The sequence below is a fragment of the Lagenorhynchus albirostris genome, chromosome 10 (genome assembly GCF_949774975.1).
Source record: "Lagenorhynchus albirostris chromosome 10, mLagAlb1.1, whole genome shotgun sequence".
NCBI classification, from domain to species: Eukaryota; Metazoa; Chordata; class Mammalia; order Artiodactyla; family Delphinidae; genus Lagenorhynchus; species Lagenorhynchus albirostris.
The window spans coordinates 21,291,116-21,309,884 of NC_083104.1; the positions used below are offsets into that span (position 1 = coordinate 21,291,116).

The 18,769-nt window shown below is 43.2% G+C and overlaps 2 protein-coding genes across 4 annotated transcripts in view; one reads left to right on the forward strand and one right to left on the reverse strand.

The window, feature by feature from the left end:
- Positions 1–18,769, forward strand: part of FRMD4B (FERM domain containing 4B) — a 186,460-nt gene that overhangs the window by 118,314 nt on the left and 49,377 nt on the right. The window lies entirely within an intron of this gene.
- Positions 16,067–16,598, reverse strand: LOC132527966 (large ribosomal subunit protein eL32-like). Its single transcript, XM_060163959.1, has one exon. It carries the CDS (start codon positions 16,378–16,380, stop codon positions 16,123–16,125), a length of 258 nt encoding a protein of 85 aa, XP_060019942.1. The 5' UTR covers positions 16,381–16,598; the 3' UTR covers positions 16,067–16,122.

Consider the following 18,769-nt stretch of genomic DNA (forward strand, 5'->3'; position numbering starts at 1 on the left):
GCTTCATCCAGTGACGTCTCCTAAATGCCTGAAATGGGTCCGCACCCATCTAGGCAACTAGGATGCAGAGGTACTTAGGCAGGGGCCTTCCTTCCAGAGAAATTTGACTTTCTATCAAGAGCTACCTCCGTGGCAGTTCTGAATTCCACTTCTCTGTTTGTTTACATGTCAGTGGCTGCAGCTCTTAGCTTTTAGAACGTCACTGAGGTTTGATTGTGGATCAGAAAAAGTCCCCAATTATTACCCTCCTAGACCAGGGCAATGTGGCTTTTTCAATTAAAACAGTGATTGAACACCTAATTCTTGAGGCTGCTGTGGTCCACCCACTCCTCGTGAATATGGTCTTCTTTCTCAAATTTAGAATTTCCAAAGCTGAACCCGCCACCATCCCAGCCCCCAGACCAACTCCTCCTCCAGTGTCTCCCCTTGAGTAACCACCATTCTCTCTTGAATCATCTCTAAGGATTTTCTCTTTTCCCTCCCACCTTCTTGTCCATCTGTCAGACACCTCCCTTCTTTCCTTGTCTTTATCAGAACGCTGGCTTTCTCAGCCCTTAGTCTCCTCCACTCAGCCTGACTGTAAAAGTATGTGTGTGTGTGTGTGTGTGTGTGTGTGTGTGTGTTGTTTCTTTGCCTGCTTTCTGTGACATTATTTTAAAAGTCAATGCCTGATTTCATTCAATTCCCACCACAGTTGTTATCATCACCATTTAACAAATTAATAGATGGAAATTTTAGGGCCAAAGAGACTATGTCACATAGCCAGTAAGTTCCCAGATCTGTTCTGATTCCGTTGTATACTACCACCTGCACATAACCCCCTGGTATCTTACTAAGACATAAATGCGATCATTGTTGTTGACTTCCAGACACCTCTTACAGTTTCTCATTGCACAGACACCCATCTTCCAAAACCCTAACTTGGCATTCAAGGCCCCCCATAATCTGCATTATACATTTTAACCTCCCACACTCTACTGCTCATACACCTTAATATCTGTTCCTGCCTCTCTTCTCTTTTCTTCACATGCTTTCACTATTTCGCCTTTATGGCTTTGCTCAAACTCTTCTTCCTAGAATGCCTTTAAAAACAACAGTCCTCCCCTATTTTGTTTCCTGCCCTGTTTCCTTGAGTATTTTAAGTTAACATTATCATGACCAGTAGGAAACCTTGCTCTCTGAAAGTTAATTAAAATAGTGGCATGGGGACTTTTTTCTTTAAATAGTTGACAGCCTGAATTTCCAAGTCAGCCCTTAAGCTGCAAAGATAACAAGCTACTCGGGTAACACAACACAGACAAACACAGGATTCCTGAAAGCTGACACGGCAAGGAGGCAAGGTTTCATCACTGAGCCAGCCGCAAATGAGTTCGTAAAAGCAAAGCATTTTCTTTTCTTTTTAAGATCCTGAAAGGTGGAAATTACTAAGGGAACTATGTGACTAGGGCACTTTTTGCTTATAAGAAAGAGTGAGTGACTACAATTTACAATTCAGTACTGGGTCACCATGAAGGCATATTGTCACCTAGCTTCAAATGGGAAGGAATAATTCACAATTTACAGCTGTGCTACTGGGAACAGCTGTTTTCCCATGGGAGAGGAACTTCTCTGGATGCCTTGAGAGTAGTTAATGAAGGGAGGGGGGAACAAGCAAAGACTTTAAAGAACTTCTACTCTTACACCTCTAGAGCACTTGAAGCTCTAAAATATCATTCCATTTCCGGGACCTTTAAAATCAGTTACAATGATAAAAATAGCAGCTCCCGTGGGCTAGGTGCTGTGCTGAGTATGTCCTTATTCACATCAATGGGGAGGCAGGAGTGAAGACAAGAGCTTTGGAATTTAATTGCCCAGGCACTTGCTGTATTACTGTGGGTAACTAACCTCTCTGGAACTCAGTTTCTTTGTCTCTATTACTTGGTATTACTATTATTATTGTTAATATGTTTAACCTTTCCACCAATCCCGTGATGACAGGCGCTACTGGTATCCCCATTTTACAGAGAGGGAATCAGCTTTGGAGGGAGTAAGTAGTTGACTGTCTAGGTCACATGGCTTAGAGAGTGGCCCAATTAGGACTCCACGCCTCATGCTCTCCACCTTTGTCAGGAGTCTCCTTTTTTGTATCTCCTTTTTTTGTATTTAATGTAAGAATCATTACCTTCCTTGCTGGCAGAATAAAGAAGGCTGACTTGACAGAAATTTAACGTTTCTGTCTGATTTCAGGCCAGGGCTGTAATGAATCAGCAAAACACTTTTGTGAAAAACCTATTAAGAAATGGCTTTTCTCTCTCCTGGTGTCATGACTCTATTTTAAGGTTTGACTTAAAGATACACATAGGTTCTTTTATTAATCAGTTCAGCGCATTAATATTTCATTTATTTTTAATGATTGGTAACTAATTCTACGTGTCAGGCTGTTTAACATGTTTTACAAACATTAACTCATTGTCTCCATCCATGAGGTTGGTGGAATATTATTCCCACGTTACAAGTGAGATTAAGCGATTGTGTGTGGATTATGTTTATATTACCATATTATGGTTTAACATTTCCCCATGGCTTGGCCAGATGTGTAGAGTTGCTATGTTGAATAAACAAACAAGATAAGAACACATAGGGAACCACAGACAAATAAGTGTGGGAAATACGTGGTTAAAAGCTAAACAGAGTTCTTTCCGATGAAGTTCGAATCTGCTCATGTGCGTGGCGGGTCTCCCAGAAGTAGACACATAAACAGTGTTTCCAACACTTATTTGTCCCTGATGTGTGAGTCTCCTGCCGGAGCAGTGTTCTATGGACTTCACTTTGTGAAGCTGGGGATTATTTATTTGCTGAAAGCTCAGTATTAAAATGCCTTTACAAGATAAGCAGTTTTGGCAGACCTTTTCTTGGTACTCCTTGCCAGATTATTGCATCCCTCGATTTTAATTCCAGTAACTCTTGGGGTAAACATTCATCAAGTTCTGAACTTGCTTTTTCTGAAGAGCCCTGACTTTGGAAGGAATCATCCATCCCATACAGTGGGTGCTTTTTCATCTGCTCTGTGCAGAGAATGTTAGGGCTGCCCAATACTATGAATTGGAACCCTCATTTCATAGCTGATGAACTAACAAGTGACATATCCATGACAATTCAGGTTGACAGGACCAGACCTACAGTCCCCAGGTCTCCCTGACCATCTCAGATTTACCATTTTGTCTTACACTTGTATCAGGAGGCCTCCATGGATCCTTGCTGTCCCTGATAGAAGGCAGTGAGGACAGCAGGCAGTGGACTCTACCATGGTAAGTGGTGTTATCACTGGAGTGGCCCCGAGGCTAATATTAGTCACTTGAGGACATAGCTTAAGAGGGAGAAGGCCGGAAATGAGCACGCAGTCAGCAGTGCCTTTGGAATACCTTGTCTTCTTCTCATTGCTCGACCTTATTCACTCCTGTAGATTGAACACCTAATACCTACAACGTGAGAGGCATTGGACCAAGCGAGGGCTGTGATGGAGGCAGACTGAGTTTCCGGCCTTCCTTTTATTCCTGAGCCACGGTCCTTCTACATCCTTTATAAGAGACACTGGAGAAAGGCCTGGGCCCTGGACTCAGACAGGCAGGCATGAGGTTGAGTGAAACAAGCCCTCCTCATCTGCTAGTGGTGCGACCTTGAGGCAGTTTTAAAGCCATCTGAACCTAAGGTCCCTTTTCTTTCGGAGATTCGTTGTGAGGATTGAGTGAGATCAAGCACCTTGCAGGGTGCCCGGTACAGAATGGAGACTTAGTACTTGGGAGTCTGGTTCCACTAAGTCCCATCTAGTATACTGAGATGCATTTGAGATGATGTTGCTGTTGTTGTTTTACCATCTTAGCCATTTTTAAGTGTACAGTTCAGTGGCGTTAAGTACATCCACATTGCTGTGCAACCATCACCGCATCCATCTCCAAGATCTGTCATCTTGCAAAATGGAAACTCTGTGCCCATTGAGTGATAACCCCTCTCCCTCCGCCCCCAGCCTCTAACAGCCGCCATTCTACTTTCCGTCTCTATGAATCTGCCTTTTCTGGGTGCCTTATGGAAGTGAAATCATGCAGTATTTGTTTTTTTTTTTTTTTTTTTTTTTGCGGTACGCGGGCCTCTCACTCTTGTGGCCTCTCCCGTTGCGGAGCACAGGCTCCGGACGCGCAGGCTCAGCGGCCATGGCTCACGGGCCCAGCCGCTCCACGGCACGTGGGATCCTCCCAGACCGGGGCACGAACCCGTGTCCCCCGCATCGGCAGGTGGACTGTCACCCACTGCGCCACCAGGGAAGCCCCAGTATTTGTTTTTTTGTCACTGGCTTCTTTCACTCAGCATGGTGTCCTCGGGGTTCCTCCATGTTGTAGTGTGTGTCAGAATTGCCTGTACTTGAAGGCTAATATTCCATTGTATGTATATACCACTTCGTTTAGCCATTCATCCATTGATGGATACTTGGGGTACTTCCACTTTTGGACTCTTATGAGTAATGCTGATATGAACAAAAATAGGTAAACATCTCTTTGAGACCCTGATTTCAGTTCTTTTGGGAAGAGAGATGCATTTTTAAGAAGAATCCCTGGCTTCCAGATAGTTAAGTATATTCTACTGTTCATTGGAGTGGGGGTGGGGTGAAGGCATAGGACTTGAGGATGGATATCAGATCCTTGTTCTCAATCATCAGATCTTACTTACCAAAATTAATACTTGAGGAACCCAGTACTTACATTAAAATATTGTTGTAGGTGAATATTTATTGACATGGAAAAATGATTACAATATAGGAAGTAGGAAAAAAGCATATGTATATTATCCATTTTTATAAAAAAATTATATATACCAATATGTTCAAATACATGATACAGATATAAAAACTGGTCCTTAAGTTGTAGCATCGTGCAGGAGCCCCTCAATTTTTTTGTTCATACAGCCCCTTTCATTGTCAATATGCATATACTTTTAATTATTTACTTAATTATATAGTTATGTACATGTAGAACTATATTGACATCACATACATTATAAACTATTGTCAAAAGAGTAATGTATCAAAAGGAAAGAGATAGAGTAACATGTTCCAAGAATGAATAAAAATAAATATCGTTAGAAGTTCTAGTATTGGGAGTTCCCTGGCAGTCCAGTGGTTAGGACTCAGCGCTTTCACTGCTAGGGCCAGGGTTCCATCCCTGGTCGGGGAACTAAGATCCTGCAAGCCACGTGGTACAGCCAAAAAAAAAAAAAGAAAGAAGTTCTAGTATATTCTTCCTGCACACCTACAGATCTCTCTACCACATAGACTGTTGTAGAGTAGATTCTGAAGTTAGGCAAAGCTGAACTGGATTCCAGAGCCCACTTCTCACTGGTGAATAATCTTAGCTGAGTTACTGAACATCTCCAAGCTGCAGTTTCCCATCTGTAAGTGGGAATAATTACAGTTCTTTTATAAAAAAATTTTTTTTATTGAGATATGTTTTTTTTTGAGGTATGTAATATTATATTAGTTTCAGGTATAGAGCATAATGATTCAGTATTTGTGTATATTGCAAAATGATCACCGCAATAAGTCTGGTTAACATCCAACACCATACATAGTTACAAAACTTTTTTTTTCCTTGTGATGAGGACGTTTAAGATCTACTCTCTTAGCAGCGTTCAGATGTGCAATACAGTGTTAATAGCGCATTGTGCCCTGCCTGGTTTATGGTAGGGGTAAAAAAAATTAAGCTGGTACTATTGTCATGACTAACAGTTGTCTCGGGATGGTGGGGATAGAAATGTTTACAATTTTCCTTCTTTGCATGTCAGTGTGTTTTCATTTATTGAAAATGAAGATATAGTGCTTATGTCAGAATTTTTTTAAATGTTATTTTGTCTTGTTAAAAAACTCAGAGCTTAGCACAGTGACCTAGAGATCTCCTGCACTGCATCCTTTTTCAAAATGAATGTAAGATTCATGGAACATTACCCACTTGGCCTAACGGAAACTTCCCAAACCAAGGCTTAAAGCCCTTCCCTGCCACCCCAGAGCAGCAAGCCTGTGATTCCCCCCCGTATATGGGAGGCCCTGCCCAGAACCTGCTGGCCCCCAGGGGCCTGCGCGCCTCTGTGAACAGGCTCATTCAGTTCTCAGCACAGGCGCCTGAGGCTGGGCAGGCAGAAAGGAAGCAATTAAGACAGTGGAAACCTACCAGGGAAAAAGCTGTTGGCAGGGCAGACTTCATGGGTGTGTGATCTGTGCAGTCACACAGGGCCCCCTGCTCGGAAGGACCCCACTCTTGGTTTGATGCTCTTCTGTCTCGAAATCTTGAAATTCTCCATGATTTTTTCCCAAAGAAGCTCCACATTTTGATTTTTCACTGGGCCTTGCAAATTGTAGCTTGGTCCTGGCTGTTGAAAACTGTAAAGCATTGGGAAGGCCCGGGTGTTGAATGGATTGTTAAAGAAGGGGTCCTCTTGTAGGTGTCTAAATGGGCACTCCATTGAGGAAGCTGGAATCACACAGAATTCTGCAAAACAGCCTTTTTGCATATATGTCTGGGAACCTCTTACCCTTTTCTGATTTCACTATGTTTGATCTCCCAGGTCTGAAGCACGGGGAGTAACAACCTTGACTTCATAAGGGCACTGTGAAAATCGAGAGAGAAAATGCACGTGAAAGGGTTACAACGGTGCCTGGCACCTGGAATACTCATTTTTAAAAGCTTCCTAAATACTCAGTTGCTACCCTGGTATCAACAATATGAGCTAGGTAGTATCATTATGCTCGTTTTATTTTTTAAATATTTTTCCTGATGTTTACATTTTGTACTTCATTTATTTATTTATTTGGTTTTGGCCACACCCTGCGGCATGCAGAATCTTAGTTCCCTGACCAGGAATCGAACCCACGCACTCTGCAGTGGAAGCGTGGAGTCTTAACTGCTGGACCACCAGGGAAGTCCCTAGCCTCATTTTATAGATGAAGATACTGAGGTTCAGAGAAGTTGAGTAACTTGCCCAAGTCATACAGCTGGTTACCATATGGAGTTAGGGTTTGAACTCAAGCCATCTGATGGCAGAGGTCATGCTTTTTTCACTCCACCATTGTGCACCCTGCTTTCATCATCATCTATTAGGTGCCAGGTATTCCTGTGTACTTTTATCATCTGCTTCTCAAATTATAGCCATTGAGATCCTCATTCTGCAGATGTGGAGACAGACGTAGTGATCACAGTCACATATCTGTTCCACATATGGTGGTACTTGGATTTTAACCCCCATCCTCTGAATTTCTCCTCAGCCTTTCCACTTGATAATTCCTCAAGAGTGAATCCAAAAGATGTTTAACAGTATCTACTGCTTTGGGCTGATAATGCAAATGCAGTTAGACTTTGGCGAACTCCTGGACCCACATGCCAGACAGTTCTTCATAGCTTGTTTCTGGCAGCAATGGAATGTCATCAGCGCTGGCTCAGACCTTGGAATCTCACTGGGTTCCCCCCAACTCCTGGCAACCACCATTCTACCCTCTGTCTCTCTGAATTTCTAAAATGTTTTTATTTTAAATATTTACAAATTTTCATGTTAACCTAATTCTCAGCCAAAGTCATCCTTATGGATTACATTTCTTCTAAAAGAGTTGAAGTTTCAAAGTAGACAGGATCAGAGTCCTTGGCAAGCTGACTAATGTTTAGAAAAATCTCTCATCACATTTTCATTATTATTAGAAATTCTTTAGACTTAAAAAAAAAATGTAGTTTGACAGTTGATCCCTATCAAGCCCGCAGATGGACAGAGTAATTCGTCCTTTGTTACAAGTTAGGCCACAGACAGAAATTTAACAGCAACGGAATTCTAGCTGAGTGGACGCTGTGTTCCCCAGAACGCACACCGGTTTCTTGTCTCTTTGGTAGAGTGCTGAGGTGAGGGGGATCTGACACAAATTCCATGGATTGGTCATGATGTTGGAGGAGCAAGTTTCAAGGCTGAAATTCCACCAGTTACTGTGGGTTCTGTTGAACCAATCCTAAAGCCACTTACAACCTGGGACTTGCCAAGTCCCTTCCAAAGTTCTTTTCCCATGTGGCTTATTACCAGCCCTTAGGGTTGCCAGATTGAGCAAATAAAACAAACAACGAATAACTTTTTGAGTGTGTGTTCTAAATATTTAATCTGGCAACTCTAATCTAAGATCGCCCACTGGGGATTCTTCTCAGTGGTAGTAATCCACCCGCAGCCTGTTCTGAGAATGGTAGAAATAAAGTGTTTATAATTGTTGGTTTCATGGGCTGTGATCAGAAATGAAGGAACACATTTATTGAACATAGGCAGGTGCCTTCATAGCAACATAGCTTCATAGCATCTTCCCAAGAACCCTATAAAACAGGTCACTATCCCTGTCTTTATAATGAGGAACCGAGGCTCACAAAGGTTAGTTTATCTAAGACCACAAACGTCCTACAAACATGGAGACCTGGGACTGTATCCAGTTCGAAGTCCTTACCTTATTACTGCACATTACAAGTCTGGGGCCAGCTGGTAGGCTGCTCTGTTGATTTGTTTCTAAGTATGTGGCAGCTTTGCAGTAGCCTGTGTCCCAACCCTGGCTGCCCATGTGCCAGCTCTGGTGGGACAGTGGGCAGCCAGGGGACCTCTCTAAGCCTCAGTTTCCTTATCTGTAAGTTAGAAATAGCACCTACATCTACGTTCGCCATAAGGATTAAATGAGCTCTTTTTTTTGTATTTTGTATAAGTAAAATGCTGAGCACTTGTCTGCCACACAGCACATGCCCAGGACAGTCTCCTTTAAAGCCACGAGAGTTTCATTTATTGTCCTGTGAAGGGGCTGAGTGGTCGGAGGGAGCTGCAAACCAGAGGCAGCCTAGAAACGTGTGCTCACGCCTGATCCCCAGGGAAGGAGCTTCAATGGGTTAAGATGAATGGAGGGCATCCCTCCTTCTCCCAGAAGTGCTGGGGGAGCATCCCTAGCTTAAGGGGGAGGCCAGGAGAAGGGCTCCTTTCAGGTCTCACTTTCCGCTCTGCAAATGGTGACCACCTGATTTGGCTTGAGGCGTGATCAAGAGCTGTTCAAATGCGGTGGGAAGAAAATTCCAAGATTGGAAAGACCCTGTGACTTGGGAGGAGAGGGGGCAAGGTCTGGCCCAGCCCGCCTGGCTTTTCCGGCCCCTCCCCCCGGCCTCCTGCTGCCTTTCCAGTTCCCTCTGCTTCCTTCTCCTCCCCGGCTGCTCCACTTTGACCTGGAGTCCAGAGAACCAGACAAGCAGCCACTGGTCCTCTCGATCTAGCGCCACCTCTCCGAGGGGCCCCTGGGTAAGTCTTTAACATCAGCGGGCCCTGTTTCCCCCTGAGAACTCAGGGTCGGACACACCAAATCAGCTTGCCTAAACCAGCTGGCAGGGTTTGGTGTGGAGGGGTGGAAAGTGAGGCGGGCACTTTATTTTAGCTATTATGAAATCGTCTCAGTCTGTGAGCAGTTTGACTAAACTGCAACAACCAGTGGTGGCTTTAGAATGGGGTGGATTTGAGCCCTAGCTTTCTGCCTTGGTGTATGATTGACTATGAATGATGACAATTTGTTTCCAACTTTCTGCAGCACCTCCCAAGCCCTCTGTTCTCTAAAAGAGAGAACTCGACAGGGGTAGATATTTTACTGTGAATTTTTTTAGTCAAGATTAAAAAATCGGGCATCAGGAACACCTCGTGTGTTTTAAGGAAACTTTGTTGGGTGTTGGGCTTCTCAGGCGGATTTGGGTGCCCTGTTTTAAAATTCTGCTGAAAATGACGGGTCTGATTTTGTGGCTCTTAAAACAAATTGTTTAAAACTAAATTTGGTATCTTTGCTATCAGGGGACAACTATAGCCTGTAGTGGTTTTGGTTGGGTTTAAGAGACATTGAGTGATAACACATATTCAATCTTCTTATCCGTGTTCAGATCTTTGTGGTTTAATCCAGTTTTTGGCTAATCCAGATTATCTGGTTTAAAAAATGCAGCCTATCCTCACCGAAGAAACTAACTTTATTTTTATTTATTTATTTTTTAAATTTTATTTCTTGGCCACACCGTGCGTCATGCGGGATCTTAGTTCCCCCACCAGGAATCATGCCCCCCTGCAGTGGAAGCGCGGAGTCCTAACCACTGGACCGCCAGGGAAGTCGCAGAAACTAACTTTAGTAGAATCGATGAGAGGCCACTATAATTATAAATTCTGAAGCCTCGAGTTAAGCTGGCAGAAGCCTTCCATCTCCTCACCTCCTCCTCCCCCCATTTTCTGTCTCTTTTTGGAATTAGAGGAGTTAGACAGAGTGGTTCAAGCACAGGCTTGGAGTCATATTTGCTACTTTCTTTTTTTTTTTTTTTTTTTTTGCGGTACGCAGGCCTCTCACTGTTGCAGCCTCTCCCGTTGTGGTGGAGCACAGGCTCCGGACCCGCAGGCCCAGCGGCCATGGCTCACGGGCCCAGCCGCTCTGTGGCATGTGGGATCCTCCTGGACCGGGGCACGAACCCGTGTCCCCTGCATCGGCAGGCAGACTCTCAACCACTGTGCCACCAGGGAAGCCCCGTATTTGCTACTTTCTTGCCGTTTGAGTTTAAATCTCTCTTAAATCTCAGTTTTCACATCTATGTAATGGGGATGCTGGTGATAATAGCATAACCTGTAGAGAGAGGTTTTTGTCCAGTCTCTGAAACCTAGTAATGCTCAGTGAGTGTGAGCTGTCGTTCAAAGCCTTTCTTTTTTAGGGACTGAATGAAGGTATCCACTCTGTATAACTGCTGGCTCAGCCTCGAAGAGTCTTGTGAAACTAACCTCCTGGGCTGTCCTCAGCCTCTTTGACCTCCTTTCCTGTTTTAAACTGTAGATTGCTATCTCTTGCTTGAAAATCTCCCTTTGTTTTATGATGTGTTTATTCTGTTATTCTGTTCCTGTGGTTCTCAAGTCATTTATTAAACGGATCGCTGGGTCCCAGCTTCTGCCCTCCTGATTCTGTAGGTCTGGGGTGGGCTCGAGAATTTGCATTTCTAACAAGTTCTCAGATAATAGGGATGCTGCTAGTCAGGGGATTGTAAAAGAACTCCTGTGTTTTCTCATGCTTGTCAACCTTTAAAATCCCTTTACCTAGGAATTAGTGGAGACAAATTTACTGTTAGAACTCCCTAGTTATTAAGTCAAGGAGATAATAAACTAGATTCATCACTGAAGGCCAAGTTCCCAGATAACTGAAAGAAACATGATTTTTTTTTTAAATTAAAAATGGGTGATGTGAAGGCAATCTGGCCAGTGAGCAAATGCTCTAAGTAAACTGAGAACATACCTTAAACTGCTAACGACCAAGGTGTTGATCAATGCTGGTAGATTAGTTGAGGAAATTAGTGTTTCTATTCAGTATCAGATCCTTCTAATAATGGCATGTTTAAGCAAGCTGTCCTCCTTAAACACTGGATCCAGCTGGAATGCTTTAGTAATTGAGTTGACACCTGTTACACCATTTAACAGACATTAAATACAGTTTTTCTGGCCGTTATGATCATTGCCATGGACCATTCCTTCAGTATAGTGCAAAACTTTGACGGCCACCCCAGCTCTCTAGCAAGCATAGATAAGGAAGTGGCTTGTCACCAGCCTCTGTACAGGCAACTCCAGAAGACTGGCAAACGTTTCTAATTTACACCAGTTCCTAAAGACAGTAAATCTTTAGCTTGCACATAGCACAGTATTAAATAGAGCTCCCAGCTGTGACAACTTGCTTGAGGTCTTGGAGGCCCCTTAGGCTACATGGTAGCCTTTATCTTGAGTGTTCAACAGGCATTAACTATAGCTTTTTTACATTTGCATATGCATGAGTTATACTCATGCAAGACTCCAGTCCCAAGTTACTTTTTAAAGAGCTTAATTTATGTCTTGGTGATGTTTCTACGCTCATTTCCATTGGGTCATTATATGTAACGTGCTTTGTAGGCACCTTTGCTTGCAATTTCAGTTAAGGAAGAGCGTTAGCATCAAAAAGAAAAGGGAAGTTTGGGGCTTGGGCTTTTTTTTTTTTTAAACTGTCCTAGAAACCGAAGGGTGCTTCCACACCAAGCATTGACAGCTGCCATCTTTGAGGATGTCATTCAGTGATCCGTTTGCTCCACAAGTGCCAGCACCGCAGTTGGCTAATTGCACGCACTCCCTCGTCCTCCAGCCTGAGAATGGCAGGTGGCTGCTTGTCACTGTGGGCAAGTTCCCAATTAGGCACAAACAGGTGCACACATCTGCTGGGGGTGGCTGTTTCCACACAACTGCTCCAGCGCACACAAAGGGTGGCCTCAGCTCTGCCAGCCATGTGGCGCTCTCAAAAATGAGTGAGGTTGGCACATTCCTACAGGGTTTTTGCGGTCAGTAAAGAAAAACAAGAGCCCGTGAAAGGGGCTTGGGAATGCCAAAAGGAATCATCACGGGAAAAAGAGCTGCGGTGGCTAAATGGTGGGTCATGGGCCGCTTCCTTCTAGAAAGCTGTCAGAATAGGAACTTGGAATACCTAAAGGAGGTATTACCAGGTATTTAATCTAATTATCAGCCTAGATAATTAGGTAAAACGCAGTGTTCTTCATTGTGGCATCTGAATTCCTGCTGAAAGGATGAAGAATAGCAGTTTCTGGTTTGTTACTGAGAAGGAGCTAGTCTTGTAGATTTATGGGCATTGTCTTTGGCTAGGACCTGGAGAAAGCAGTCCCTCTTGGCAGTTCTGGTCAAGTTCGTCTTTAAAATAACACTTCCGTTGCATTCGGGTCAAGAACGTCCAGACAGGACTTTCCTGGTGGCGCAGTGATTAAGAATCCGCCTGCAAACGCAAGGGACACGGGTTCGATCCCTGGTCCAGGAAGATCCCACATGCCGCGGAGCAACTAAGCCTGTGCGCCACAACCACTGAGCCTGCGCTCCAGAGCCCGCGAGCCACAACTAGAGAAAGCCCACCCGCAGCAAGGAAGACCCAACGCAGCCAAAAATAAATAAATTTAAAAAAAAAAAAAAAAAAAAAAGAACGTCCAGACAGGGTGAGTGCGTTTCCTGCTGGGATGAGGCAGAGACATCTCCGTCCAGGCTTGCTCACCTCCCGGCTGTTTAGAGGCCCTCCCTTGGGATTCTGAGGTTGATCCTCATTCATATAAACCTAGCCTCCCACGCTGCCTGCCTGTCAGCCCCAGGAGGGGCCTTCTCTGCCCAAGCCAGACCTGGCTGCCTCCGCCAGCTCAGTGGATCCACGTGGCCTTGGCTCCCAGGCAAATTCCCCCGCAGGGGTTCTTCGGAGGGTGAACAAATAAGCACTCAGCTACTGTCAGTCCGCTCAAACGTGAAATCCTTCAGGTTCTAAACTCTGAAAATGATCAGGATTAACTTAAGAATAATGCACCAGTGTTTGAAACACTTGCCTCCTAAATGGCAACGGGCTTGCTCATCAGTACCCTCCCTTACACCCACTAACCAGATTTGACTTAGTTTTAGGTGAATTCTATCACCCGGAAGGATGTGTAAAACATGTATGAATGGTTTAAATAACAAATTAGAAATTACACAGCCACGTAACCGCACCCGATGAAGAATGTTGCCAGGATCCCACCCCACCCCCATTGTGTAGTGGACCCCCCTTTCCCAGTAAAAATCCCCTCTTTTCCCCAGAGGTGCTTGGGCTGTATAGAACATATTTTCTTGTTTTGCTTTATACTGTATCACCTACGTATGATTCTCTGTAGTTTCATTTTGTTTGCTTTCGAACTTATATACATGGGATGGTGATGTATATATTATTTTGGGTCTTGCTTCTTTGCTAAATATCGTGAGATTCATCATGTTGTGTGAAGCTAGTCTGTATTTTGTTTGCTGCATGGTATTCCATTGTATGAATACTGTAATTTTATCATTTCTACTGTTATGGGATATTTGGGCTGTTTTCTTTATTTGTCTTACTGTGAACAATGCTGCTATAAACCCTTTTCTTTTGCATAAGTTTCTCTAGAGGTATACCTAGGAAAGGATCTCTGGGTCATGGGGTATGCAGATTTCCAAAAAGATCATGTCAATGGGCATTCTACAGCAATGGATGGGAGTTCCTATCACCCTTCATCTTCATGTAACCTCAGTGCAGTCGGGTGCAAAGTGGTAATTCATTGAAGGTTTAATTTGCATTTCCCTGAGTACTTATAAAGCTGAACCCTTGCTTCTGCCTGTTGGCCATTTGGGTTTCTACTTGTGCACTGCTTGTTGAACGATTTAACCCATTTTGCTGCCAGGTCATCTGTCTCAGCCATCTTTTTCGTCCTCTTTTAGTGTCATAGACAGGTCCCCAGCTCAATCACCTCCTTATTGGTGGTGGCTTGTTAGAAGTTTCCTGTGTGAATAGGTCCTTATAGAAAGTGATGTTGTGTATTCACAAGAAAGGATATTTTGCAATAGCACAAGTGAACAGATTTGGAGGATTAATAGGAACCTTTTCTAACACAAAGAAATTAAGGCTGTGTTTTTTCCTGAGAAAGTAATCTTTTGGGATGGTCCAGATTCCACATTTGTCAGCATTATTTATGTGTCTCATTTACTCATGCCCTACTGATGTTTTGCACTGTAAGTAAATTATCTGAAACTAGAAACCAAGCTGAACTGAGAAGGGCCTCCCTATACATTCTTTACTATTAGTTTGTCAGAAATTGCAAAGCGATAGTGATGGTCTGCAGGTATGTTTTATATAGCCTGCACAATGCTTTACTTTTTATTTTTGGCTTTCCTTTTTTGTTTTTTGGTTGAGGCAATATTTTAAAATTCAGACATTCTAGGTGAAACTCTGAGATTTTGCCTTATTTTTGAAGAAAGTGCCATCATTAGGCAATAGTGGATCCACATTCTCACGTGGCAGAAATTACATTGATCTGAGTGGTGGTTCCCCATCAGCAGTGGCATCTGGTTGTTTCCTCAGTATCCAATCTCCCTTTTCTCCATATTAGTAATAATATTAGTAGCAAGGCATGTGGCTGCCCAAAATAAAGACTACATATCTCAGTGTCCCTTGCAATTATCAAGAGCCTTGTGATTTTTCTGGCCAGTGGGATTAGGGGATGTGGGCAGCTTTCAGGTTCTGCCCCGAAAGGAGTGGCTATGTCCTCCTTTATTCTTTTTCCCCTACGTGATGGCTAAAAGGTGGACATGGTGGTGAGCTATCTCAGACCATGTGAAGGACAGCAGAACCCCACGAACGGTGAAGCAACAAGAGTCTCAGTCCCTGAACACTTCATGCTGTTCTAGCTCTAACTTGTAGGTAAGGAGAAATTAAAGTGTTGATCTCTGTCACGCACAGTCAAATCTATATCCTAAGTAACTTCAAGTGGGTAATGTTCTCTCCTCTTCCTCACGGTCCCCACCGAGTCCCTGTGTCTGCTGCCCAGCTTGACTTGCCTTTCTCAGCTGGCTTAGACAGTTGGATTTCTAATACTTCTCTCACTTGGCTCCTGTTAGAGAGTTGCATCTAAGATATATTTATATTCTAATATTTAATAGTCTAAGAGTGACACAAAAGAAAAATTCTTAAGTCTGAAAGATACAGTACAGTTAGAAGTTTTAGGGTTGAATTATCAGGAGTTTTATAATAATCCAAATCAGGGTTTCTCAACCCTCAGCACTATTAACATTTGGGGCAAGATAATTCTTTGTTGCTGGGGGCCCATCTTGTGTATTGTAGGATGTATAGTAGCATCCTGGCCTCAGCTCCGTAGATGCCAGTAACACCTCCTTCCCCAGTTGTGACTGTCAAAAAATGTCTTAAGACATTGCTAAATATCCCCCGAGGGGCAAAATTGCCCCAGTTAAGAACCACTAATTTAAAGTATATTTCTTTATTTTTTTACCTTTTTTAAAAAAATTAATAGACTTCAGTTTTTAGAGCAGTTTTAGGTTTACACAAAAATTGAGCAGAAAGTATGGAGAGTTCTATATCCTCTCTCCTTCCCCTTCCCCCTCTCTTCACAGTTTCCCCTATCAGTAACACCTTGCATTAGTGTAGTACATTTGTTACAAGTGATGAATCAATACTGACAGATTTTTTTTTTTTTGCCGTTTTACGGTTTTATTAAACAAAACGTGCACACGAGCCGTCTATTCATTTTCTTCGCCGCGCAGCCTGGCGTTGGGATTGGTGACTCTGAGGGCCAGCTGGGCTGCTCTCTCCACAATGGCTTTGCGGTTCTTGGAGGAGACGTTGTGCGCAATCTCAGCACAGTAAGACTTGTTGCACATCAGCAACACTTCAAGCTCCTTGACGTTGTGGACCAGGAACTGGACCAGGAACTGGGCAAAGCCGCTGGGCAGCATGTGCTTTGTTTTCTTGTTGCTCCCGTAACCGATGTTGGGCATCAAGATCTGGCCCTTGAATCTCCTGCGCACCCTGTTGTCAGTGCCTCTGGGTTTCTGCCAGTTCCGCTTAATTTTGACTTACCGGTCTGACTGGTGCCGGATGAACTTCTTGGTCCTCTTTTTGACGATCTTGTGCTTCACGAGGGGTCTGAGGGCAGCCATGATGCCGAGTAGGAGATGGCGGCCACCTCCGTAGGCAGCGCCGAGGAAAAGAAGACGACAGATTATTATTAGCTCAAGTCCATAGTCAAATCATGGTTCACTCTGTGTTCTATAGCTTTTGACAAATGCATCCATGATTACAGTATTATTCACAATAGTTTCACACACCCCCAAATCCCTTGTGCTCCACCTATTCAATTATATTCCTTTTAAAGTCGTCTAAACTTTCCTTAAAATGATCCCTAAGCCACTTGCCTATTAATGCACATTTTAGTTGCTTCCCAGTGATTGACTAGTATCCCAAAAAAGTCTTAATGAGTAAATATTCATTGTTATTTAGGATGCTGCCTTGTGATTAACGTTTGGTAATTTATTGATTTATTTAGTCACCATTTCCAGATGTATAATGTCTTATCGCATCTTAGGACTAGGGTAGGTTCTAATGGTGCATAGTTAAAATGAAAAACTCCTTGGGAAGGTGACATGTCGAAGGCCAAAGTTCATCTTTCAGTATATCCAACACAGGTAGTATTTTTCTCCAGTTGTAACATGTAGCTATTTCTTAAGTTAGTCACTAGATATACAAGTTGTGTGTTTAGCAGACATGTGTTAAATGCTTTAATACTAGAAAAATCTCAGTATACTGAGAGACTGGTGCTTTAAGGACGCAGGAACTAAAATTGTCTTAAAGGACAGCAACTTCAAGTCTCCCGTTTCACACTTATTCTCAACCATGAGCTTGTTGAATAAAATGATGGATAAAATTTCCCTCTTATTTCATTCCCCCCTCTCCTCTCTCCTTTGGCTGACTACATTGGTATAAGTTAAAAGCAACTTCGTCATATGACACTTGTTTCTACGTGCTCAGCATGCAGTCTACACTTTATACGTATTTGCTAAATGAATAAGTGAATTTATGGTAAATAGCAGCTTCTCTTCTACTCTAGTAGGTCTTGATTGCCACAAAATTAACTATAATCCAAAGACATAAGTGAATGTGAGGCTGAGTTCTTGGAACACAGCACACAGTTCACATGAACCCAGGAGATAACACACATGTGGTTGGTGGTGATGATTAATAACAAAAAGTGTTATCCTTAGTCTGTCACTTTAGAACATGTACAGGTATTTGCCCTTCACAAAAAATTCATAAGCCAACCTCTTTGAAAAGGAAATGGGATTTGAAGGACAGAGCATAAAAGAAATCATTAAGAGAAATAAATATCATTACTGGGAGTCGACAGGTGACCTTTACTGTGGTTAAATACGATTGTGGTATATATTTTGGTTTTCAGGAAGCTCAAACCAGTTTCCCTAGATTGTCAATGTGGTTAAGCCATACTGCTCAGATTTCAAATGAATAGAGAGATTTAGCCTTATATAAGAATGGGAGCCAAGTGACTTTTCATTTCCTGGAGTAATTTGTAAAGTCAGATCTCTCACCTTTAGGAAAGGCCCCAAGCCTAGTTTTGAAATATAGCATTGACAGGTACAAATCATACCGTCTCTAAGCTAGGCGACACTCAACTCTATCTGTTCCTACTGAAAGTAAGTTTATGTACAGGTTGCTCGTGGGTTCACCTGATTGTCCTGTGGGCTGGTGGGGAAACTTGGTGATAGAACCAGTAAACAAACCTTCTGTAGACATTGAAGGAGAACCAGTTACACCAGGCCTGACCAAGTGACAGGAGAGAGCAATTTCTAATCCAGCACAGTGCAACATAGACCAAACAAAGCCTGTCTGCAGGCCATACTTGGTTCCCTAGTTTGACCTATAACATTTGATCTAGGTAATTGAAGGAATGCTTTGGGAGGAGATTGACCTTGAGTTCAGCGTTTAGTCCTACAGTTGGGGGTTCATCTCTTTCAGTATCACGATTCACATTGGGGCAAACCCTGGGGAAGCTAATGTAAAAATGCTTGAGTGATGGACTTTGCAACTAATCAGTTCAGAGTTTTCATTTATAAGTAGGGGTGAGGGTGAAGGGGAGCTCTGCCTTGCCAGAGATGAAAATGTCCCAGGACGCTGCTCTGGGAGTCTTTCAGGGAATCAGGTAATAGAATACAGTGGTTATGGTCTTGGCCTTTGAAGCCTTCTGGCTCCTCCACATAGTAGCTGAGAGACGTTGAACAAGAGGCTTAGCTTCTCTAAACCTCAGACTCTTACCTGTGAAGTAGTCTGGGTAATAATAGTACCTACCACGTGGGAAGAGTTGTGATGGGACTT

Excerpts from the sequence above, each read along its gene's own strand:
- LOC132527966 (XM_060163959.1), bottom strand. The coding sequence starts at position 16,380 with ATGCCCAACATCGGTTACGGGAGCAACAAGAAAACAAAGCACATGCTG.